Source organism: Elephas maximus, chromosome 1 (assembly GCF_024166365.1).
Source record: "Elephas maximus indicus isolate mEleMax1 chromosome 1, mEleMax1 primary haplotype, whole genome shotgun sequence".
Taxonomy (NCBI): domain Eukaryota; kingdom Metazoa; phylum Chordata; class Mammalia; order Proboscidea; family Elephantidae; genus Elephas; species Elephas maximus.
The window spans coordinates 108669199-108686017 of NC_064819.1; the positions used below are offsets into that span (position 1 = coordinate 108669199).

Here is a 16819-nt window from a genome sequence, read left to right on the forward strand (position 1 = left end):
CTTGGCTGCTAACCAAAAGGTTGGAGGTTCAAGTCCACCCAGAGGTACCTCGGAAGAAAGGTCTGGCAAGCTACTTCCAAAAAAATCTGGCACTGAAAACCCTATGGAACACAGTTCTACTCTGACACACATGAGGCCACTGTGAGTTGGAATGACTCCACTGCAACAACTTTTTTTTTTTTTACTTCCCAATACAGACAAATCCTAGATATATTTCTATCCTCAACAAAAGCCTTGTTTTTCAATTGTACTGAATGAAAAGTAAACTGTCTTTCTTCTTGGGCAGTAAGTAACCTTTCTGAAGAATGAGACCCACACTTGACCATATGTTCCTAGTCTGCTAACTGAATTCTAACGGACGATTTTAACTGACTGAAAACTCAGGCTAAGGAAGGCAAGAGGGCTAATAAAAGCATACAGAAGACCAATGCTTTTCAAACTTCTCTGTGATGTACAGAAACATTTTGCACAACACTTGCTAAATATATTCATACATGAATACCTGAAACAAGTTAGTGTCAAGGAACAATATTTACCAAATGCAATGCACTCTTGACATTTTCTATTCTATTTCATTATTTTTAAAATGATAGTTGTGATCCACTAAACTGATTTCCACCTCACTAATATGACTCACAGTTTGAAATACACTGCCATAAACTGAACCCTACAGTTGCATCCCACAAGCTATTAATGAACTCTTTAAAAAGCCAGTGGACATCAACTGGCCTAACACAGCTCAGAAAGATAATGCTCTACATCCTAGGTTGGTGAGTAGCATCTGCGGTCTTAAAAGTTTGCAAGCAGCCATCTAAGATACAACTATGGGTCTCTCCCCTCTGCAGCAAAGGAGAGTGAAGGAAACCAAAGACTCAAGGAAGCAATTAGTCCACAGCACCAACTGCCCACACGAACCACAGCCTCCTCTAGGCTGAGACAAGAACTAGATGGTGCCTGGCTACCACTAACAACTGTTCTGACCCGGGACACAATACAAGGTCCAGGTTAGAATGGGAGGAAAATTGTAGGAACAAAACTCAAATTCCTAAAAAAGGTCAGACTTACTGGACTGATTGTGATTACAGGAACCTCCAAAACTATCGCCCTAAGATATCCTCTGAACTTGGAACTGAAGCCACTCTTGGTGGTCACCGTTCATCAAAATAAGAGATCAGCTTGTAAACACTATCATCATCGCGGTGGGAAAAAAAAGCCAGTGGACAGCAAAGACGCTGACCAATCACAGCAGACACTCCCAGGTAGGCTGTCTCCCTCCTATGTCTGGCAGCCACAGCTAGCCAGCTCCCCACCATCACCAGCAACCTAGGTTTAAGTATCTCCTAAACTCCCCGCTTTTCCCAGGTAACCCAGGGAGAATCTGTCGTATGCCTTTTTAAATCTCTATAAATTCAATCCATTCAATCTCTCACGGTGACAAAGTTGATTCACTGCCCACGGTGGAAAGCAATACTTCCTTTACATGCCCAAACCACCTCCCCTCAAGCTTAATGAAAAGAATGCCTTTCAGGAAGCCCAAGTGAAATGAACAGGTTGGTGCTCCTCATGCCTTTGTGATTTGTGTGGGTGAGCTATAGACAGAGTATGCACACATCTCTCAGCGCGGTGTTCATCTTCTCAGCCTTCGTCGTTGGCAGATCCAGCCTCTGGTGAAATGAGAAACCAGGAAACCCCCTGGATCCGGGGAGCCGCTCATCGGCCTGATTGACGCGAAACCAGGAAACTCGCTCACGTCCCACTGCACAGAAGCGCCTGGCAAACGAGTCAAAGCCACTTCAAGCCCCAAATCCTGAGGAGGGAAGGAGACACTCGAGGAGACGCGCCGGCGTGGCCGGCCTAGTTCAGGGACTAAAGCGGCTCGCCAAGGCCCGAGCGCAGCCCACCTTTCCCCAGGCCGGCCCCACTCCTGGGAAGGCAGGTGAGCGCGGGCCGCGGGGGACGCAGAGGCCGCGGGGACCACCGGCGCCCACGGGGTCGAGATGAGGAGCGTCCGGGTCAGGCCCGCGCTCCCCAGGACCCCTTCCACTGGCACTTCGACCCCAAACGGCCCACGACCCTTCTGCTGCGGCCTCCCCTTACCCACCCCTGAGAACTGAGCCTCCCCTACAGCAGAGAAGAAGGAGATGGGGGAAGAAGAGTTAGGAACGTGACGGCCCCGCCATACCGCTCTCGCCGCCCGGGAAAACCCCGTCTCGGGACCCCGGCCAAGCCCCGCCCTCCCCTCCCCCGCGTGGCCCCTCCCCTGCGCCTGCGCGCCGGGCCCGGCGGGGGCGGTGATCTGAGAGTGCGCGCGCCCTGCGTGTGCTGGCGTGGGGGGCGGGACCTGCGGGGCCCCGCCCCCTGCTCCCCTCCCTCCTCCCGCTCCCCCTCCCCCATACACTGCCGCGGCCGCCGCAGGAGCCCGGAGCTCCAGCCGCCCAGCGACTCCCCCTCCCCCTCCCCCAGCCCCGCCCCGCCCCAACCCGGGGCTCGGAGCCGGAGCCGAGTCTGCGCCTGGGGGTGAGTACGCGACCCCTCCCCAGCCCCCTCTCTTTTCTTTGAGGATCCCCCCACCACCCAAAGAAAAGAGCTGGACTCAGCTACGCGTCCCCTCCCTTCAACCTCCTGCGGGACCCGGAGGTACCCGGGCCCGCGGGACCCAGCGGTGGCGCGCGCTGTCCCCAACCCCGCACCATCCCGATCCAGATGTGAGTCCTCAGACCCTGCCGAGTGTCCAGATGTGCGCCGCCTTCTGTCCCCACCTCCCTGGAGATCCCAAGGGGTGGGACCCCCGGCCCCGACCTCCTAGCGCCACTCTCCTCCTACCTGCCCAGTCTAGGTGCGCGCGCCCTCGGTGGGTTCCAGCTGCGCCCCACCAGCTCGTCGCCGCTGTGGGGAACCAGCTGCCCCCGCCCCCGAGTTTTGGATTCTGGGGTCGCTGAGTACGATGCCCTCGGTCGCTTTTATCTTTTCTCCTGCTCCCGGATCCGAATATCTCCGAAGCCAGCCCGGGGTTGGAGCAGGGTTCGCGGGTGCTGGCTTGAGGCCGCCGCTGCCCGCGGCCGGTCTGGGGACTGGGCGGCAGGCCGGGGAGGTGGCGGGCCCCGGGAGCGTGTCCTCTCCTTGCGCCCCACACAGTGCAGTTCATTCATGAGCCGCTCGGGCCTGCGTTGGAGGGTGCGGTGGGGAAAGGACTGAGCCGCCGAGCAGGGAGTGGGGCAAAGGCCCTGCTGGGGGGAGGGGGCCACGCTTTGTTCTTCCTGGCCTTCTTCACTGCCGGGGGCGGACAGTCGCAGGGCTTTGGCCTCTTATTCCCCCAGAAAAGGAAAGGGCGCTTGGGAAATGGGGAGAAGAGGTCAGAGGGGCCGGCTGCCCTTGGAGCTCTGTGCTACTACCTGCCTGGGTCCCCTGGGCAGAGGTCTGGCTGCTCAGGGCAAGCCTGAACACTTCACCACCCTGGGGGCTGGGTTGTCCCTACCCAACACCACTCTCTACCTCTCCCTGAGTCTGCAACAGCCCAGGAAGAATGAGGCTATACCCAACCCCTCTCCAGGAGGGGCCCCCAGTCCTGCCTCCCAGACACAGGTGAGGAGGGGAATGGGAGTGTCTGCCAGGCTTCAGGTAGAGTGTCAGGTCAGCATGACTTGTCTTACAGGGCACCAAAAGGTCCAGACTCTGGCACGCCCTGGGTGGCACATCCTGGGGCCTGCTGTTGGCTCACCAGACACATCCTGGCCGGTGGGTAGGTAGGTGGGTGCGTAGAAATGTGGCAAAGCAGAAGGCAGGTGGTGGGTAGCTGAAAGCCCCCTTTTGGACATGGTACAAGTTTCCTCCAATTATACAGATTTTAGAGACCTGGGTTCAAATTCCATTCTACCATTCATTAGCTGTGTGACCTTGACAAGTTACTAAACCTGCCTGAGCCTCAGTTTTTATTAAAAAGTATGGTTACCACCACTTTCTTCCAAGGTTTATCGTGGGGTTCAAACTTGGTAACACAGGAAAAGAGCCTGGCACCTTGCCTGACAAGTGATCAATAACAGGTTCTCTTCTCTGAACTTTTGACCCATCCTGGCATGGCATCACCCTGCCATGTCCCACCTCCCACCCTGCTGCAGATGGATCAGGCATATTTGAAGAGTTTGGGAGTATTCCCTGCCACTCAGTGACAGAGCACCTCAAACCTAAAAAAACCAAACCCATTATTGTCAAGTTGATTCCAACTCATAGTGGCCCTATCGGGCAGGGTAGAACTGCCCCATAGGGTTTCCGAGGAGCCTCTGGTGGATTCAAACTGCCGACCTTTTGGTTATCATCTGTAGTTCTTAACCGCTATGCCACCAGGGTTTCCAACAGAGTACCTAGCACAGTATAATCCCTTAGATCTGAACAAGAAGCTTCTCCTGAATGAGGGGCTCTTATATTAAAATCTGTTTTTCCTTTTATTTTGATTCTTACCAGTTTTCCTCCACTAAACCAACCCCTTTTATTCCACACCTTATTCTTTTTTAAATAGCCTATTATGTGCCTTGAACGTATTAAGAGCTTTATGTAAATCATGTTTAATCCTCAAAACAACCACACAACTGGATTAGTAGCCCCATTTTACAGATACAGGTGATTAAGTAATTTGCCTAGGTTAGAAGCCGGTCTGTCTTCCCACTCCTCAGGCTGTGTTGCCTGTCCCCTATGCCTACCTCAGAACCTCGAATCACAAACCCAGTCCCTGAGCGAAGGGTCTCAGAGCCTGGGTGGAGGGTCTAGGAGCAGTAAGCAAGAGGGAAGTTGAGTGGGTTGAAATAGTGTGTAGCATTTCTCCAGAGTAAAAGCTGACAACTGCCAACCCCTGGCTCCCTGGTAGAAGTGGCTCCTGTGTTTGGAGAGGCAGCAAAGTGCAGTGGTTAAGAGCTTAGATTCAAGCAAGGCCGCCTTGGTCCATATGCGGATCTACCACATACTGGCTGTATGACCTTGGTCACCTTATGTACCCTCTCTGTACCTCAGTGTCATCTGAATTAGGATGGGGAGTAATTGAATTAATATTTGTAAAGTACTTAAAAACAGTGCCTGACAGAAAATAAGAGTTATATAAGCATTTAATAAATGCATTCTTTAACTACTACTTTTATTCTTACTTGTGGATACATATTTGCACAGCATCCTTCTAAAGGCCTTAGGGCAAGGACGTTAATATCCCTTAGTTACAGATTAGAAGACTGAGGCCCAGGTTACATAGTAACACAGCTCACTTCGGCTTCTTTTCCGCGGTCAGGCCATACTGCCTTCCCATGATCCAAAGCCCTATATTTAATCTTCCCAAGTAATTCTATAAGAGGAAAAAAAAAAAAAAAAAAACTTTTAACTTATACCTCCCTACCCGCATCATGCACACACTTCTTAATGGTAAAATAACCTTAAGTTAGCCTAAAATTTAGCTAGCTTCTGTCACTCTCTCTACACATTTCCAGCTAGTCTCAGAGCCTCAGTGTCAGACTAGAGAAATTCCAGGATATAACTGGCTCAAGCACCCCTGTAGAGGGGAGGAATTGCTCACCCCTTCTATCCCCCAATATCTGCCCAGGGGCAGGTTATCCAATAGGTACGGTAAGCATGGTGCTTACCTTGCTTACCACATCATCTGTAGTGAACAATTTCACATTTTTTCACCACATCAAATGTTCTGCTTCCGGGTATGGCTGGCATCTCTCTCTCTCTCTCTCCCAACCCCACATCACCTTCCTACAGAATCAAAGCCTCTTTTCAAATTTACAATCCCTAACGGGGGCCGAGGAACCATGGTGGCGCAGTGGTTAAGAGCTATGGCTGCTAACCAAAAGGCCAGCAGTTTGAATCCCCCAGCCACTCCTTGGAAACCCTATGGGGTAGTTCTACTCTGTCCTGTAGAGTTGCTATGAGTCGGAATCAACTCCACAACAACAGGTTTGGTTTTGGTTTAACAGGGGCAGATGACCCAGTAAGCAAGGTAAACACGGGCATACTCGTGCTTACTTGCTAACCTGTAAACAATTTCACATGGGTTCATCAAAGATGTGGTGAAACCCATACGAAATTGTTCACTACAGATGATCTGGTAAGCAAGATAAGCACCATGCTTACCTTGCCTATTGGATGATCCGCCCTTGATTTCTGCCTCAGTCTTTTATCCTCTCAGCTGCTCAGCCCAGTGCTGGCTTTGAGAGCAGCTGGCCTTGATGAAGCTCAGCCCAGCAACTCCACCCCCTCAATTACAGAGGTTAGAGTAATCCTGTCAGCAGGCAGAGCCACAGCCTGGCCTCCACCCCTTATCTGCTCTTCCTCCCCTGTAAAATGGGCCTAGTGATCAGCATGTGCCCTGCCTTCCCTTCCACTTGGGGTGGGTGAGAGGATCGGATGCAATTGAGAAAGGAAAAGTGCTTTGTGACTGTGAAGAGGGCGCAGTAGATGGACATGGGCATTTCAGTTACCAAGCACCTAGCTGGACCCTTACTCTCCCTGCTGGGTCCCCTTAATGTAGAAGTTCCTAGAATGTTCTACCTTCCTTAGGAGTGGAGAAGGAGCCTTGGTGGTGCAGTGGTTAAGCACTTGGCTGTTAACCAAAACTTCGGTGGTTTGAACCTACCAGCTGCTCTGCGGGAGAAAGATGTGGCAGTCTGCTTCTGTAAAGATCACAGCCTTGGAAACCCTCTGGGGCAGTTCTACTCTGTCCTGTGGGGTCACTGGGAGTAGATGGCAGTGGGATGGGTTAGGAGTGGAGGTATAAGGGGATGGCACTCGGGGAGGGGGGCACTGTACTTATTACATCCTGACCTGGTGGAGCCTCTGAGTTTGGGGAAAGAGAGGGGCAAAAGGTAGGAATGGTTGTAGCGATTATTTCTGGAGTGCACTGGAGCTGGGAGTTGAGAAGGGAGACTAGCGTAGAGGCCTGCTACAAACCCAAGATACCTGCACTTACCTTTCACCTTCCCTGACACACCATGGCTCTGCACATTTTCCGTTGACTTACCAAGGCTCCCAGACACACCCATGCACACACCCCACTTAGAGGCCAAAAGCTCCCTTCACTTCCGTGAACTGACATGCAGTCGCCTAGCTCCCCCTGCACACAGACACACGTCGGCATGCGTTCACATACCTGAACTCTCACATCCCCATAGTGTCCTTGTGTTCTCTGGCCAAAGAATGTTTAATAAGCATTTATTATGCTTCTGTGGTCTGCAGAGTCCTGTTCTGGGCACTTTAGAAAAGTATGGTGCCCTGAAAAGTGTCCTAGCTATAGAAGGAAGTTGACCTAGTTTTGAATTCAGGGTCCATTATTTTTTTCACAGTGTGACCTTGGGGAAGTTACTTAACCTCTCTGAGCCCCTATAGCGTCAGCTTTTTTTTTTTTAAAGGAGGTAAATTTAATTTTATTAATATATTTTATATAATCCAATATATTCAAAATATTATCATTTTAACATATAATCAGTATCAAAATCATAAATGAAGTATTTTACTCTTCTTATACTAAATTGTTGAATCAGTTGTGTATTTTATACTTACAGGCCCATGGCCATTGAGTCGATTCTGACTCATTAGCTTCATCTTAAAATGGCAATGACATCCAACTCATAGAATTGTCAAGGACTGAATGAAATTGTGTCTGTGTTATTCCTGAAACAGTGGGCACTCAATAAATAGTGCTCAGTACAATGACTAAATTAGTGGGTTTTCTTTGTTTTTTAAGGCAGATTGGGCTGGGAAGGAAAAGGGAGCCATATCTCACACAGAGCAGTTACTCACTTAGCCTTTCTAAACCATGCTTTCAGAGACTCCCTGGGACCCATGAAACAGATAAACAACCTCAGCCTCCCCTTTTACCTGAGAGCTTGAGCCTCTTGCCCTGCAATTGGGGCACCAGGAAGAGGACGGGGGGTGGGAAAATAGGAACTGGTGGGCAGGAGAAACACTGAGTCACCCCAGGGGGCTGAGGGACCCTTGCCCTTAGCGTTGCTGTCATTCGTTCTAGGTTTGTTGTTCTCTCTCTTTGTCTGGTTTCTTTTCTCCCCTGGGGACCCCCTCCCCCCAAGGCAGAACTTCAGTGTTGTCAGCAGCAGGAGTCCCCAGGGGCCCCCAGTAGGGCAGGGGTGGGGCACCAATGCCCTGGCCACACTATTCCTCCTCCTCCTCCTCCCTGGGAGCCTCCCCAGGGCTGGCTCAGCTCTGTTCCCAGACACTTTCAAGAGCTGGTGTGTCCGAGCCTCATTGCCCTTCAGGGGGAGATGGGGACTTTGTCCATCCATCCCTTTTCCCCCAAGATCCACCTTGAGCAGTGAGTGATGAACTGCACAGCCACAGCCGTGGCAGGGATCTGGGCAGAAGGGCAGCACCCTGGCTGCCAGGGCCTTGGATGGGCTAAGAGGCCTCGCCCACTCTCCTCTCCTTTGCAAATGGAAAAACTCACTGGAGGGCATGGCATTCCCAGCTTGCCCTGCTCTGGAGGCAGAAACACGGCGCTCTGGGAGTTGTAGTTCTCATGCCACGCAGGTGATCCCTGTGCAAAGATTGTTGGGGAGAGGTGAGGGAGCTAGAGGGGAGAAAGGTGTAGCTGCTTCTGCGCCAGGGAAGACAAGTGAGGGTAAGCAGGAATGACTGGTGCCAGGCAGGTAACACAACTTAGAAGTCCTGTTTTTTAAGTGACTTCCTACTCTGACTCCATCCTCTGACCCTGACTCTGAGGGCAGAGGGGCAGCTCTGGAGCAAAACACCTTGTTTTAAAGCCAGTTATATTAGAGAGGCGATTTAAGGAGTTGAAAACCCTAAGTGAGTGAAATCATGCCATTTTTCTAATAGGGTAGAGATTATGATGAGGCAGCTGCTCCTGACCCATCATCCCCCAGCCTGGGGGCCCTTCCTCTTAGCCCCAAATCTTCAGGCTTAAGACCCCTCCCATCTTCCCTTAGGCTCAGCCCTGCCCCCTGCCAGAGACAGAGAGAAAGAAAGTGTGTGTGTGTTTGTATATGGGGGGTGGGGGGGAATGATAGAGAAGCACAGACAACTTCCAGCTTTGAGGAAGTGGTCTCCCCAGTCCAGGCCCAGCCTAGCATCTGGGCCAAATTCTCCCAGGCCCAGGGTGGGGCCACAGCCTGGGGCCATGGAAGTAAATCCACATGACTCAGCCCTCTCCTCCCCAAGCCCTTATCTCTGTAGGCCAGAGCTTCTACCTACTCAGGCAGCCTGGGGATCAGCCCTCACTGCCCCCCAACCCCACACCCACCCTGCAGGGACCATGAGGAGGATGGGGGTGAGCCCGCTGATCACTCTGCCCTCTGCCCAGGAGGACCATGCGGCAGTAGCAGCCATGCTGCCCTTCCTGCTGGCCACACTGGGCACCACGGCCCTCAACAACAGCAACCCCAAGGACTACTGCTACAGCGCCCGTATCCGCAGCACTGTCCTGCAGGGCCTGCCCTTCGGGGGTGTTCCCACCGTGCTGGCTCTCGACTTCATGTGCTTCCTTGTGAGTGTTCACATGCCACCCCCCACCCCTGGCACCCACACGCTGTATATACATGACAAAGATCTCTAGTCCTACCACTCTCCTATCTGACCCTGACTCCCTAGGCTTAACAGCAGGGAGAACCCCTACCAACCAGACACCAAACCCTAGCCCAAGCCTAGCCTCTGGCCATTCACCCAAGCCAGGATCAGCCCCTTCTAAGACAAGATTCTTGCCCCTTTGCCCCCACACCCCACGGCCAGCCCCGTGGGTGGTAGCCTCTCCCCCTGCCAACCACCCCCTCTTCCCTCAGGCACTGCTCTTCTTATTCTCTATCCTTCGGAAGGTGGCCTGGGACTATGGGCGGCTGGCCTTGGTGACAGATGCAGACAGGTAAGGCTCTGGGGCCCTTTTCCTATCCCTACACATGTACAACACCCCTTGTTCCACAGTCCTCCTCAAGGATAGGAAAGAGCCAGCCCTCACTCATCCCCCTTTCTTAGGGGGATGAAGAGGGACCAGTCCTGGAGGAGCAGGCATGGGGGCATGCAGGGCCCTTAGTTGGGACACTGCCCCTTGCCAGTCCTCAGGGACTTTCCGCCACCCTTGCTAACCCTGTCTGTTCTCTGTCCCCAGGCTCCGGCGGCAGGAGAGGGACCGAGTGGAGCAGGAATAGTATGTGGGGCACCCGCCCCCTGATCCCTACTAAACCACCTTTTCCTTTTCTTCTCTAATGCTTCTCTTTTCTTCCTGCCAAGTTGCTGGTTTCTCTTTGCAGTTTTCTCATCTGCAGGCTCATGTTTTGGATTAACGCAGGCGGTGTGCTTTGCAGGGCAAGGGGCTCCCCAACTTGTCTTTGCCTCCCCCTCCCCCTTCATCTCTCCCTCTGGCTCTGTGTCTGGGAAAAATCCCTCCCTGTGTGCCCCAGCGCTTCTGGCCCTGGTTGGCTGGAGGGAAGGGGCCATCCTCAAGGAAGTACAGCACAATTATCCCATTAGCAGCAGAGACAAACCACTGAGCATCACCGTGGTTTCCCTCCCCCTAATAGCTAGCTCTTCATATTTCAGGCTTCCCTGCTCACCTCTTCTGGAGGCCAGGAGGGGGGCTGCCCGAGGAGGCCCCAGTCTGGCCCTTTATGTTATATTGTGGTCTCTGTCTATAGAACTGGAGCTGGATTTGCAACAACTGCTGGAGTCAGGGAAGAGGGAGGCTAGGAGCCCAACCTGGAGACGGCCCCTTTCTCCCCCAACCTCTCCAGGATTCTCCCAGTACCTCCTTTCCATCTCCTCATGGCCCTTTGCTTAATATTGTGTTTGTTGCGCCCTCTGGTGGTCAAGTCCAGAACTTCAGGGCCCTTTAGTGTTCCTGCTTCAACTTCTGTAGAGAAGATAATGAAGATACCCTCATTCCTTAAGGCTGCCTAGTGTCAGGTCCCAGGTTCCCCTGAAGGGAAAAGGGATATTTGAGGGGGGCAGGGTAGAGGGCAGGCATTCCTCCTCGCTTCAGCCTCTGCGCTTTTCTGTGCCTTTCTGTATCCCTGGAGCTCAAGAGTGGGAACCTCCCCACTTCATCCCTGCCCCCAGGGGCTCAGACTCACCAAGAACTCTGATCTCTCATCTCCTCACCCCCAGTGTGGCCTCAGCTATGCACGGGGATAGTCATGACCGGTATGAGCGTCTCACATCTGTCTCCAGCTCCGTTGACTTTGACCAAAGGGACAATGTGAGTGCCCTCTTCACACTCCCTTCTCCTCCAGGGCAAGTGGGCTCAGCAACCTCTAACTTCCAGTGATACGGAGTCAGGGATGCTGGGGTGGCCTTCTGTTCGACAGGGGAGTGACTTGTCTAAGATCCACAAACCACCAGACCTGGAACTCCTGCCTCCTGTCCAACATGTCACAGCCTCTAAATGAGTGTGACCCAACATCTGGGAATTCCAAACGTTGTTTGACACAGTAGAGTTCCATGCCCACATCTGCTGATTAACCCTGTTGTTGTTGGGTGTTGTCAAGTCACTTCCTACTCCTAGCGGCCCCACGTAACAGAGTAGAACTGCCCCATAGGGTTTTCTAAGCTGTAATCTTTATGGAACCAGATGGACAGGTCTTTCTCCCATGGAGCTGCTGGGTGGGTTAAAACTGCCAGCCTTTTGGTTAGCAGCCAAGCACTTAACCATTGTGCTACCAGGGCTCCTCTGATTGATCTTAAGGACACCTTTTCCTTAGACATGGTTTTAAAGAAATAATAATGAACCTTCCAACCCTGCTTAGCAAAACATAGAAAATCCATTGTGTTGCTCAAAGGTTGCAGACTCGTTGCCCTTGGTTGTGTGGGGCCAGTTGACGTGCTTATGGATCAGAGCTGAGTGGTTGCAGCCCCTTTAGACACGGCATATCCATGGTGGTCACAGCAGTCCCCACTACTCCCTTTCACATCAAGCCTTACACACTGGTGTTACCTGCCTTGTCCCTAACACTCTGTGAGGGTGAGAACCCTGCTCAGGTTCTCAGGTGAGAACCCAAATCCTCAGACCCTGGGGTGGCCCTGATTAGCCCGGCTAAGGCTGGGGGCCCTTGCAGCTCCCATAACAGCCCCAGCAAAAGAAGGTGGTCGGCTTCCTGAGTTGAACTCCTGCTGGTAAGCGGCAAGACAAAGGTAGCATCCCGCCAGCCAGAGGTGTGTAATGGTCCCCAGTTTCAGGTGATGTTGGCAGCAGGCTACATAGTCCTGCAGCTTGGCTGAAGGGCACCTTTCTCCCCCATCCTGTGCTAGCCTGAACTTCTCCTGGTAGGAGGCTAGGAGAGGGTTCTGCCTGGCCCTCCCCCCACACCCAACTCTCCTGCTGGTCCCTGCCTGAGGCAGACCTGGGGGCTGGCAGGGGGGAGCTTGCAGCTCACAGTGGCCTTGTGTAGCAGACCCTCCCAGATAGGTGGCAGAAACATGGGTATTGAGACCCACCCTCTGCTTTCAGTCATCTGGAGGTCTGGGGGTCCCTACCTCCCTTCTAGAAGCCCAAAACCCACCCATTCTTAACCTAGCCCACACAACTGTAGAACTTCCTTCCAGTTCTGCTGCCCCATTGGGTATTTGCAGGGCTCTATGGCTTGAGACTGAGGGTCTACAGATAACCAGCTTGTCATTGGTCCTTTTTCTTCTTTGAAGCCTGGGACTTTGCCTCCCCTTCCTTCTCCTCCCCTCATGAGCTTGTTCCTGGGTATGATTTTGGAGGGGGTGCTATGCCAAAGTGAGCCACAGCCTAGGAGTAATTGTGAGCATGGGTGGGTGAGACTTGGGGAGGGAGGTTGAGGCTGGCAGGATAGGGGCTCCAGCTGATAGCCCTCTGTCTCCCCAGGGTTTCTGTTCCTGGCTGACAGCCATCTTCAGGATAAAGTAAGTGAACAGTCTTCAAGCTCTAAAGAAAGAGAGAAACAGAGAGAAACTTCAGAGCCTGTCATCTCCCTACAAAATGCAGAAGCCAGCAGCTTTGAGGGCCTTAGCGCTCCTAGCCAGCCCAGCACCCTCTTCCTTACTCCAGGAGGCCAGGGCCTGGGGGCCCCAGCCTGTGCTGTCCCCTCAATGCTCACTTGCCCCAGTCTCTTCTGTGACCTTGCCTGGGAGGCCAGCTCTGCCCTCATCTCTCCCTGCCCCTGCCCCTCCTTGAGAGCAGGGGCTGGAGCCCCCACCCAGAGCCTCCTCCGTGCAGCCAGCGGGTGGGGGCAGCAATCAGGCTGGAAGCAGCCAGCCAGCCACAGGCAGGAGCAGAGCCCAGCAGGCAGAACTCAGGAGACCGAGCCAGAGTCCGGCAGGCAGGCAGTGAGCGCTGAGAGAGGCAGGAAGCTCGGACAGGTCAGCACCGCCACAGCCCACTCCCCCTGGCCCCCAGGGCCCTCCCCAAGTCTCCCGGGCTTTGCCACGCCAAGCCCACCCAGCACCCCTAAAGTGCTGCTTCTTCCCTGGACCCCCATCCTCCCTCCTCCTTTGAGTCCTCCTCCCTCCACTTCCTCCCTTTTCAGGTCTTTCTCTTTTCCCTTCCCTTCTCTATTCTCCATGTTTCTTCCTCCCCTTCCTCCCTCTCCAGTCTCCCTCCTTTATTCCCTTTCCTTCCTTCTTTCCTTCTCCTTCCCTCCCTCTTTCCTTCCTTCCTCCTTCCCTCTTTCCTTCCTTCCTCTCTCCCTCCCTTTTTCTTTCCTTCTTCCCTTCTTTCCTCCCTCCCTCTTTCCTTCCTTCTTTCTTTTCTTTCTCTCTCTTATCTCTTGCCTTCTCCCTCCAGTCCACCCCCTTTCCTCCCTCCCCTCCCAGAAAATAGGGGACAGATACCATTTCAACCCCTTACTGCTGCCAGTGGGCAGGGGCTAGGGTGGAGGGGGCGCAGGATGGGTAAGGATAGGCACGTTGTGGCCCCTCTCCACCTGGCCTTTACCTCTGTGCTCCCTGCCTGCAGGGATGATGAGATCCGGGACAAATGTGGGGGTGATGCCGTGCACTACCTGTCCTTCCAGCGGCACATCATCGGGCTGCTGGTTGTCGTGGGTGTCCTCTCTGTGGGCATCGTGCTGCCTGTCAACTTCTCAGGGGACCTGCTGGGTCAGTGAGGACCAGGGTGGGAGCGGGGCGGGGACAGGAGAGCGCAGGACCAGACGTGCCCTGATCCTTTCCCTCCTCCCACCCCCTAGAGAACAATGCCTACAGCTTTGGGAGAACCACCATTGCCAACTTGAAATCAGGGTAAGGCTGGGAAAGTGGTCCATGTGACTGAGGTCCGCAGCCAAAGTCTGGGCCATAACAGGGAGGAGAGGCAAGGGGTTATGTCCAGGAGAGGAGTGACTGAGACTGCAGAGAGGGCTTTGGGTCCCTGAGGGTTTAGGTTGGAGGCAGAAGGGGTAGATCCCTAATGAGGATCCCCAGGATGATAGCATAATGAAGAGGGGGTGGGTGTAACTTTGGGCCGGGAGGGCTGGCTGGGGGCAGCTGGAGGACAGTGTAGCCAGCAAGTAGGACAGGGAGAGAGGTCCTCTCAGGGACATTCCAGTTGGAATGGAGCAATCTTGGCCTCTGGAGGGATGTGGGACATAAGGCTCAGTGCCTGAAGACAGGTGGTAGTAGAGGGGCCCTATAGCGAGGGTTTATCACCAGGAAGTTGGGGGCATCTGAGTGTGTTTCCAGCCCCAGTGGCCACCATGTGCCTCCCTGCACTCCCCCAGGAACAACCTGCTATGGCTACACACCTCCTTCGCCTTCCTGTACCTGCTGCTCACCGTCTACAGCATGCGCAGACACACCTCCAAGATGCGGTACAAGGAGGACGACCTGGTGAGTGGGCGGAGCCCAGGTCCTCCACATCCCCAGCCTCCCAGCCTCTTCCCTCCCTTCCAGGCCCCTCTTGCCTCAGCTCCAGAGTTAGGCCAGCTGGGTTTGAATCCTGCCATAGCAGCTCAGCTGTGGAACCTTGAGCAAGTTACATAAGCTCTTCAAGCCTCAGTTTTCTCATCTGTAAAGTGGAATCACAACAGTACCTCTCTTAAAGTTGTTGGGAATGGTGAAGTGAGGCAACATGTGGAAACCCCCCATGCTGTGCCTGGCACTCAGTAAACATTAGCTGCGGTCGATGTGATGATTTTGATTATTCCCTCCCCTTCTACATTCATTCACCTAGCCAGTACTGAATGCCTGCTCCCTGCCAGCACTGTGCTGGGTCCTGGAGCCTCACAAGAGTGAAGTCAGACATGGCCCCTTCTCTGGGAGCTCGTGTCTAAGGATCTGAGAGTACCTCTTCCAGTCCCCCACTAAACCCCTCAGAGAACAAGAGACCAGATGGCTCATTCATTAAGCTTGCTGCCTGATTTCTGTTAGAAACTCTTCACCCACTTTCCCTCGGACCTGGCTTACCCTTGAGGCCTCCTCCCACCCCTGTCATCTCCTCTGTGTTCATCCCACTCCCCATCCCTCAAAACACAGCATCCTCCCACAGCCCCTCCCTCATCCTCTGGGGTCAAGCCTCAGGAAGACAAGCCCACTCCCCTGTCACCCAGGTGAAGCGGACTCTCTTTATCAATGGAATCTCCAAATATGCAGAGTCAGAAAAGATCAAGAAGCACTTTGAGTGAGTAAGCACCCTCGCCCCCTTGCTCATATTCCAGCCCCAGGAACACCCTCACACTCCTCAACTTGGAGGTGCAGGGTTACAGGGGGAGGGAGGAGGTTGGACTAAGTAGGAACTCTGACTCCGAAGTGGTCTAGCACTTGGGCTGGGTGGTAGGCCTGTTGAGAAACAGTAGAAATACTAGAAATACTTTAAGGCTTCCTCTTCCTTCTGGAGTGGACTAGGCCATGGGTTATTGACTCAGGGTCCATGGGCCCTTTGAGACGTATGTCTTCGTCAAAATTGTATGTGACATTCTGGGGTTCATGTGCAGACATGGCAGGGAAAAGTTCTGTGGCTCTCAGTGTTCTCAAGGAGTCCAGGAGAAGCTGGGCTAGATATTCTCAGAGGTTCTTTTCTGCTCTGGAATGCTGTCTTAGGAGAGAGGGGAACATACACCCCAGATTGTAAGGTGGCCAGAAACTGGAGAAAAGGGAGGAAACCCCAAGAGGCAAAGGGAGAACTCATCTGCTTGCCCCATGGCCAGGGTGCCTCTTGGGGCAGAGTTCATGGGGAGGAGGAGGAGGGATGAAGTCAGAAGGAAAAGACCATCAAGGGGGATGGGATCCCACCACGCATTCATCTGTTCCCTCAGCAAACTTTCTCAAGTGCCATTAGCCATAAGTCACCTAGGTAGGGGGAGGGCCCTGACACTATCTCTCAAGGGGTTCATAGTATGGTAGTCAGCCTTAGGAGCAGTCCGGGATCTGATCAGAGATTGACCTAAGGTCATGTCATTGGGCAGTTTGGGGTCAGAATTAGGAGTTGGTCAGTGGTCATGATAAGGGACATTTGTGGTCTGAGGTCAGAACCACGGCTCAGCCTATGGTCAGGATTAGGGCTCAGTCGATGGTCCAGATCAGCTGTCAGCTTGCCTGGATCAGAGATCAGTCATTGTCCTGGATCAGGACATACATGATACGGTCAGGGATAGTGTTTGGGCAGGATCAGATCCTAGGCCCCTCATGTAACAGAATTAAGGATCAGTTTGTTACCAGCATTTAATGGATGAATACTCGTTTATTTGACATGCATTAGACACAGGTCCTGCTTTTATACAGTTTACAGAACGGTAGTCAAAATCAGGTTATCCTTCATCAGTATGAGAGAACCATTTGAGATCGTACTGGGGGTTCAAGCTGTGATCAGCATTAGGGGCTGGGTCAGGATCAAGGACAGTGTGTGCTCAGAATTAGGTGAGATCTT

At 53.2% G+C, this 16819-nt stretch overlaps 2 protein-coding genes across 7 annotated transcripts in view; one reads left to right on the plus strand and one right to left on the minus strand.

The window, feature by feature from the left end:
* The window catches only part of MRPL14 (mitochondrial ribosomal protein L14), a 15754-nt gene extending 12628 nt beyond the window's left edge, over positions 1-3126 (minus strand). Inside the window, exon 1 of one of the 3 annotated variants that reach the window (XM_049893149.1) lies at positions 2824-3126. Coding sequence is in view for 1 of the 3 variants with exons in the window: in XM_049893133.1 (XP_049749090.1) it covers positions 1611-1612 (2 nt within the window). In the remaining 2 variants the exon portion in view is untranslated. Of the gene's footprint in view, positions 1-1610; positions 1705-2182; positions 2229-2823 lie in introns of those variants that run through there. The other 2 variants (XM_049893139.1, XM_049893133.1) reach the window with 2 other exon arrangements.
* Positions 1776-16819, plus strand: part of TMEM63B (transmembrane protein 63B) — a 27411-nt gene continuing 12367 nt past the window's right edge. Inside the window, exons 1-11 of one of the 4 annotated variants that reach the window (XM_049893081.1) lie at positions 1776-1936; positions 2464-2517; positions 9261-9496; positions 9789-9868; positions 10112-10150; positions 11107-11197; positions 12827-12864; positions 13916-14058; positions 14148-14199; positions 14676-14784; positions 15504-15574. In XM_049893081.1, the coding sequence (XP_049749038.1) occupies positions 9266-9496; positions 9789-9868; positions 10112-10150; positions 11107-11197; positions 12827-12864; positions 13916-14058; positions 14148-14199; positions 14676-14784; positions 15504-15574 (854 nt within the window). In that variant the 5' untranslated portion in view covers positions 1776-1936; positions 2464-2517; positions 9261-9265. Of the gene's footprint in view, positions 1937-2463; positions 2518-3652; positions 3744-9260; positions 9497-9788; positions 9869-10111; positions 10151-11106; positions 11198-12826; positions 12865-13915; positions 14059-14147; positions 14200-14675; positions 14785-15503; positions 15575-16819 lie in introns of those variants that run through there. The other 3 variants (XM_049893090.1, XM_049893100.1, XM_049893109.1) reach the window with 3 other exon arrangements.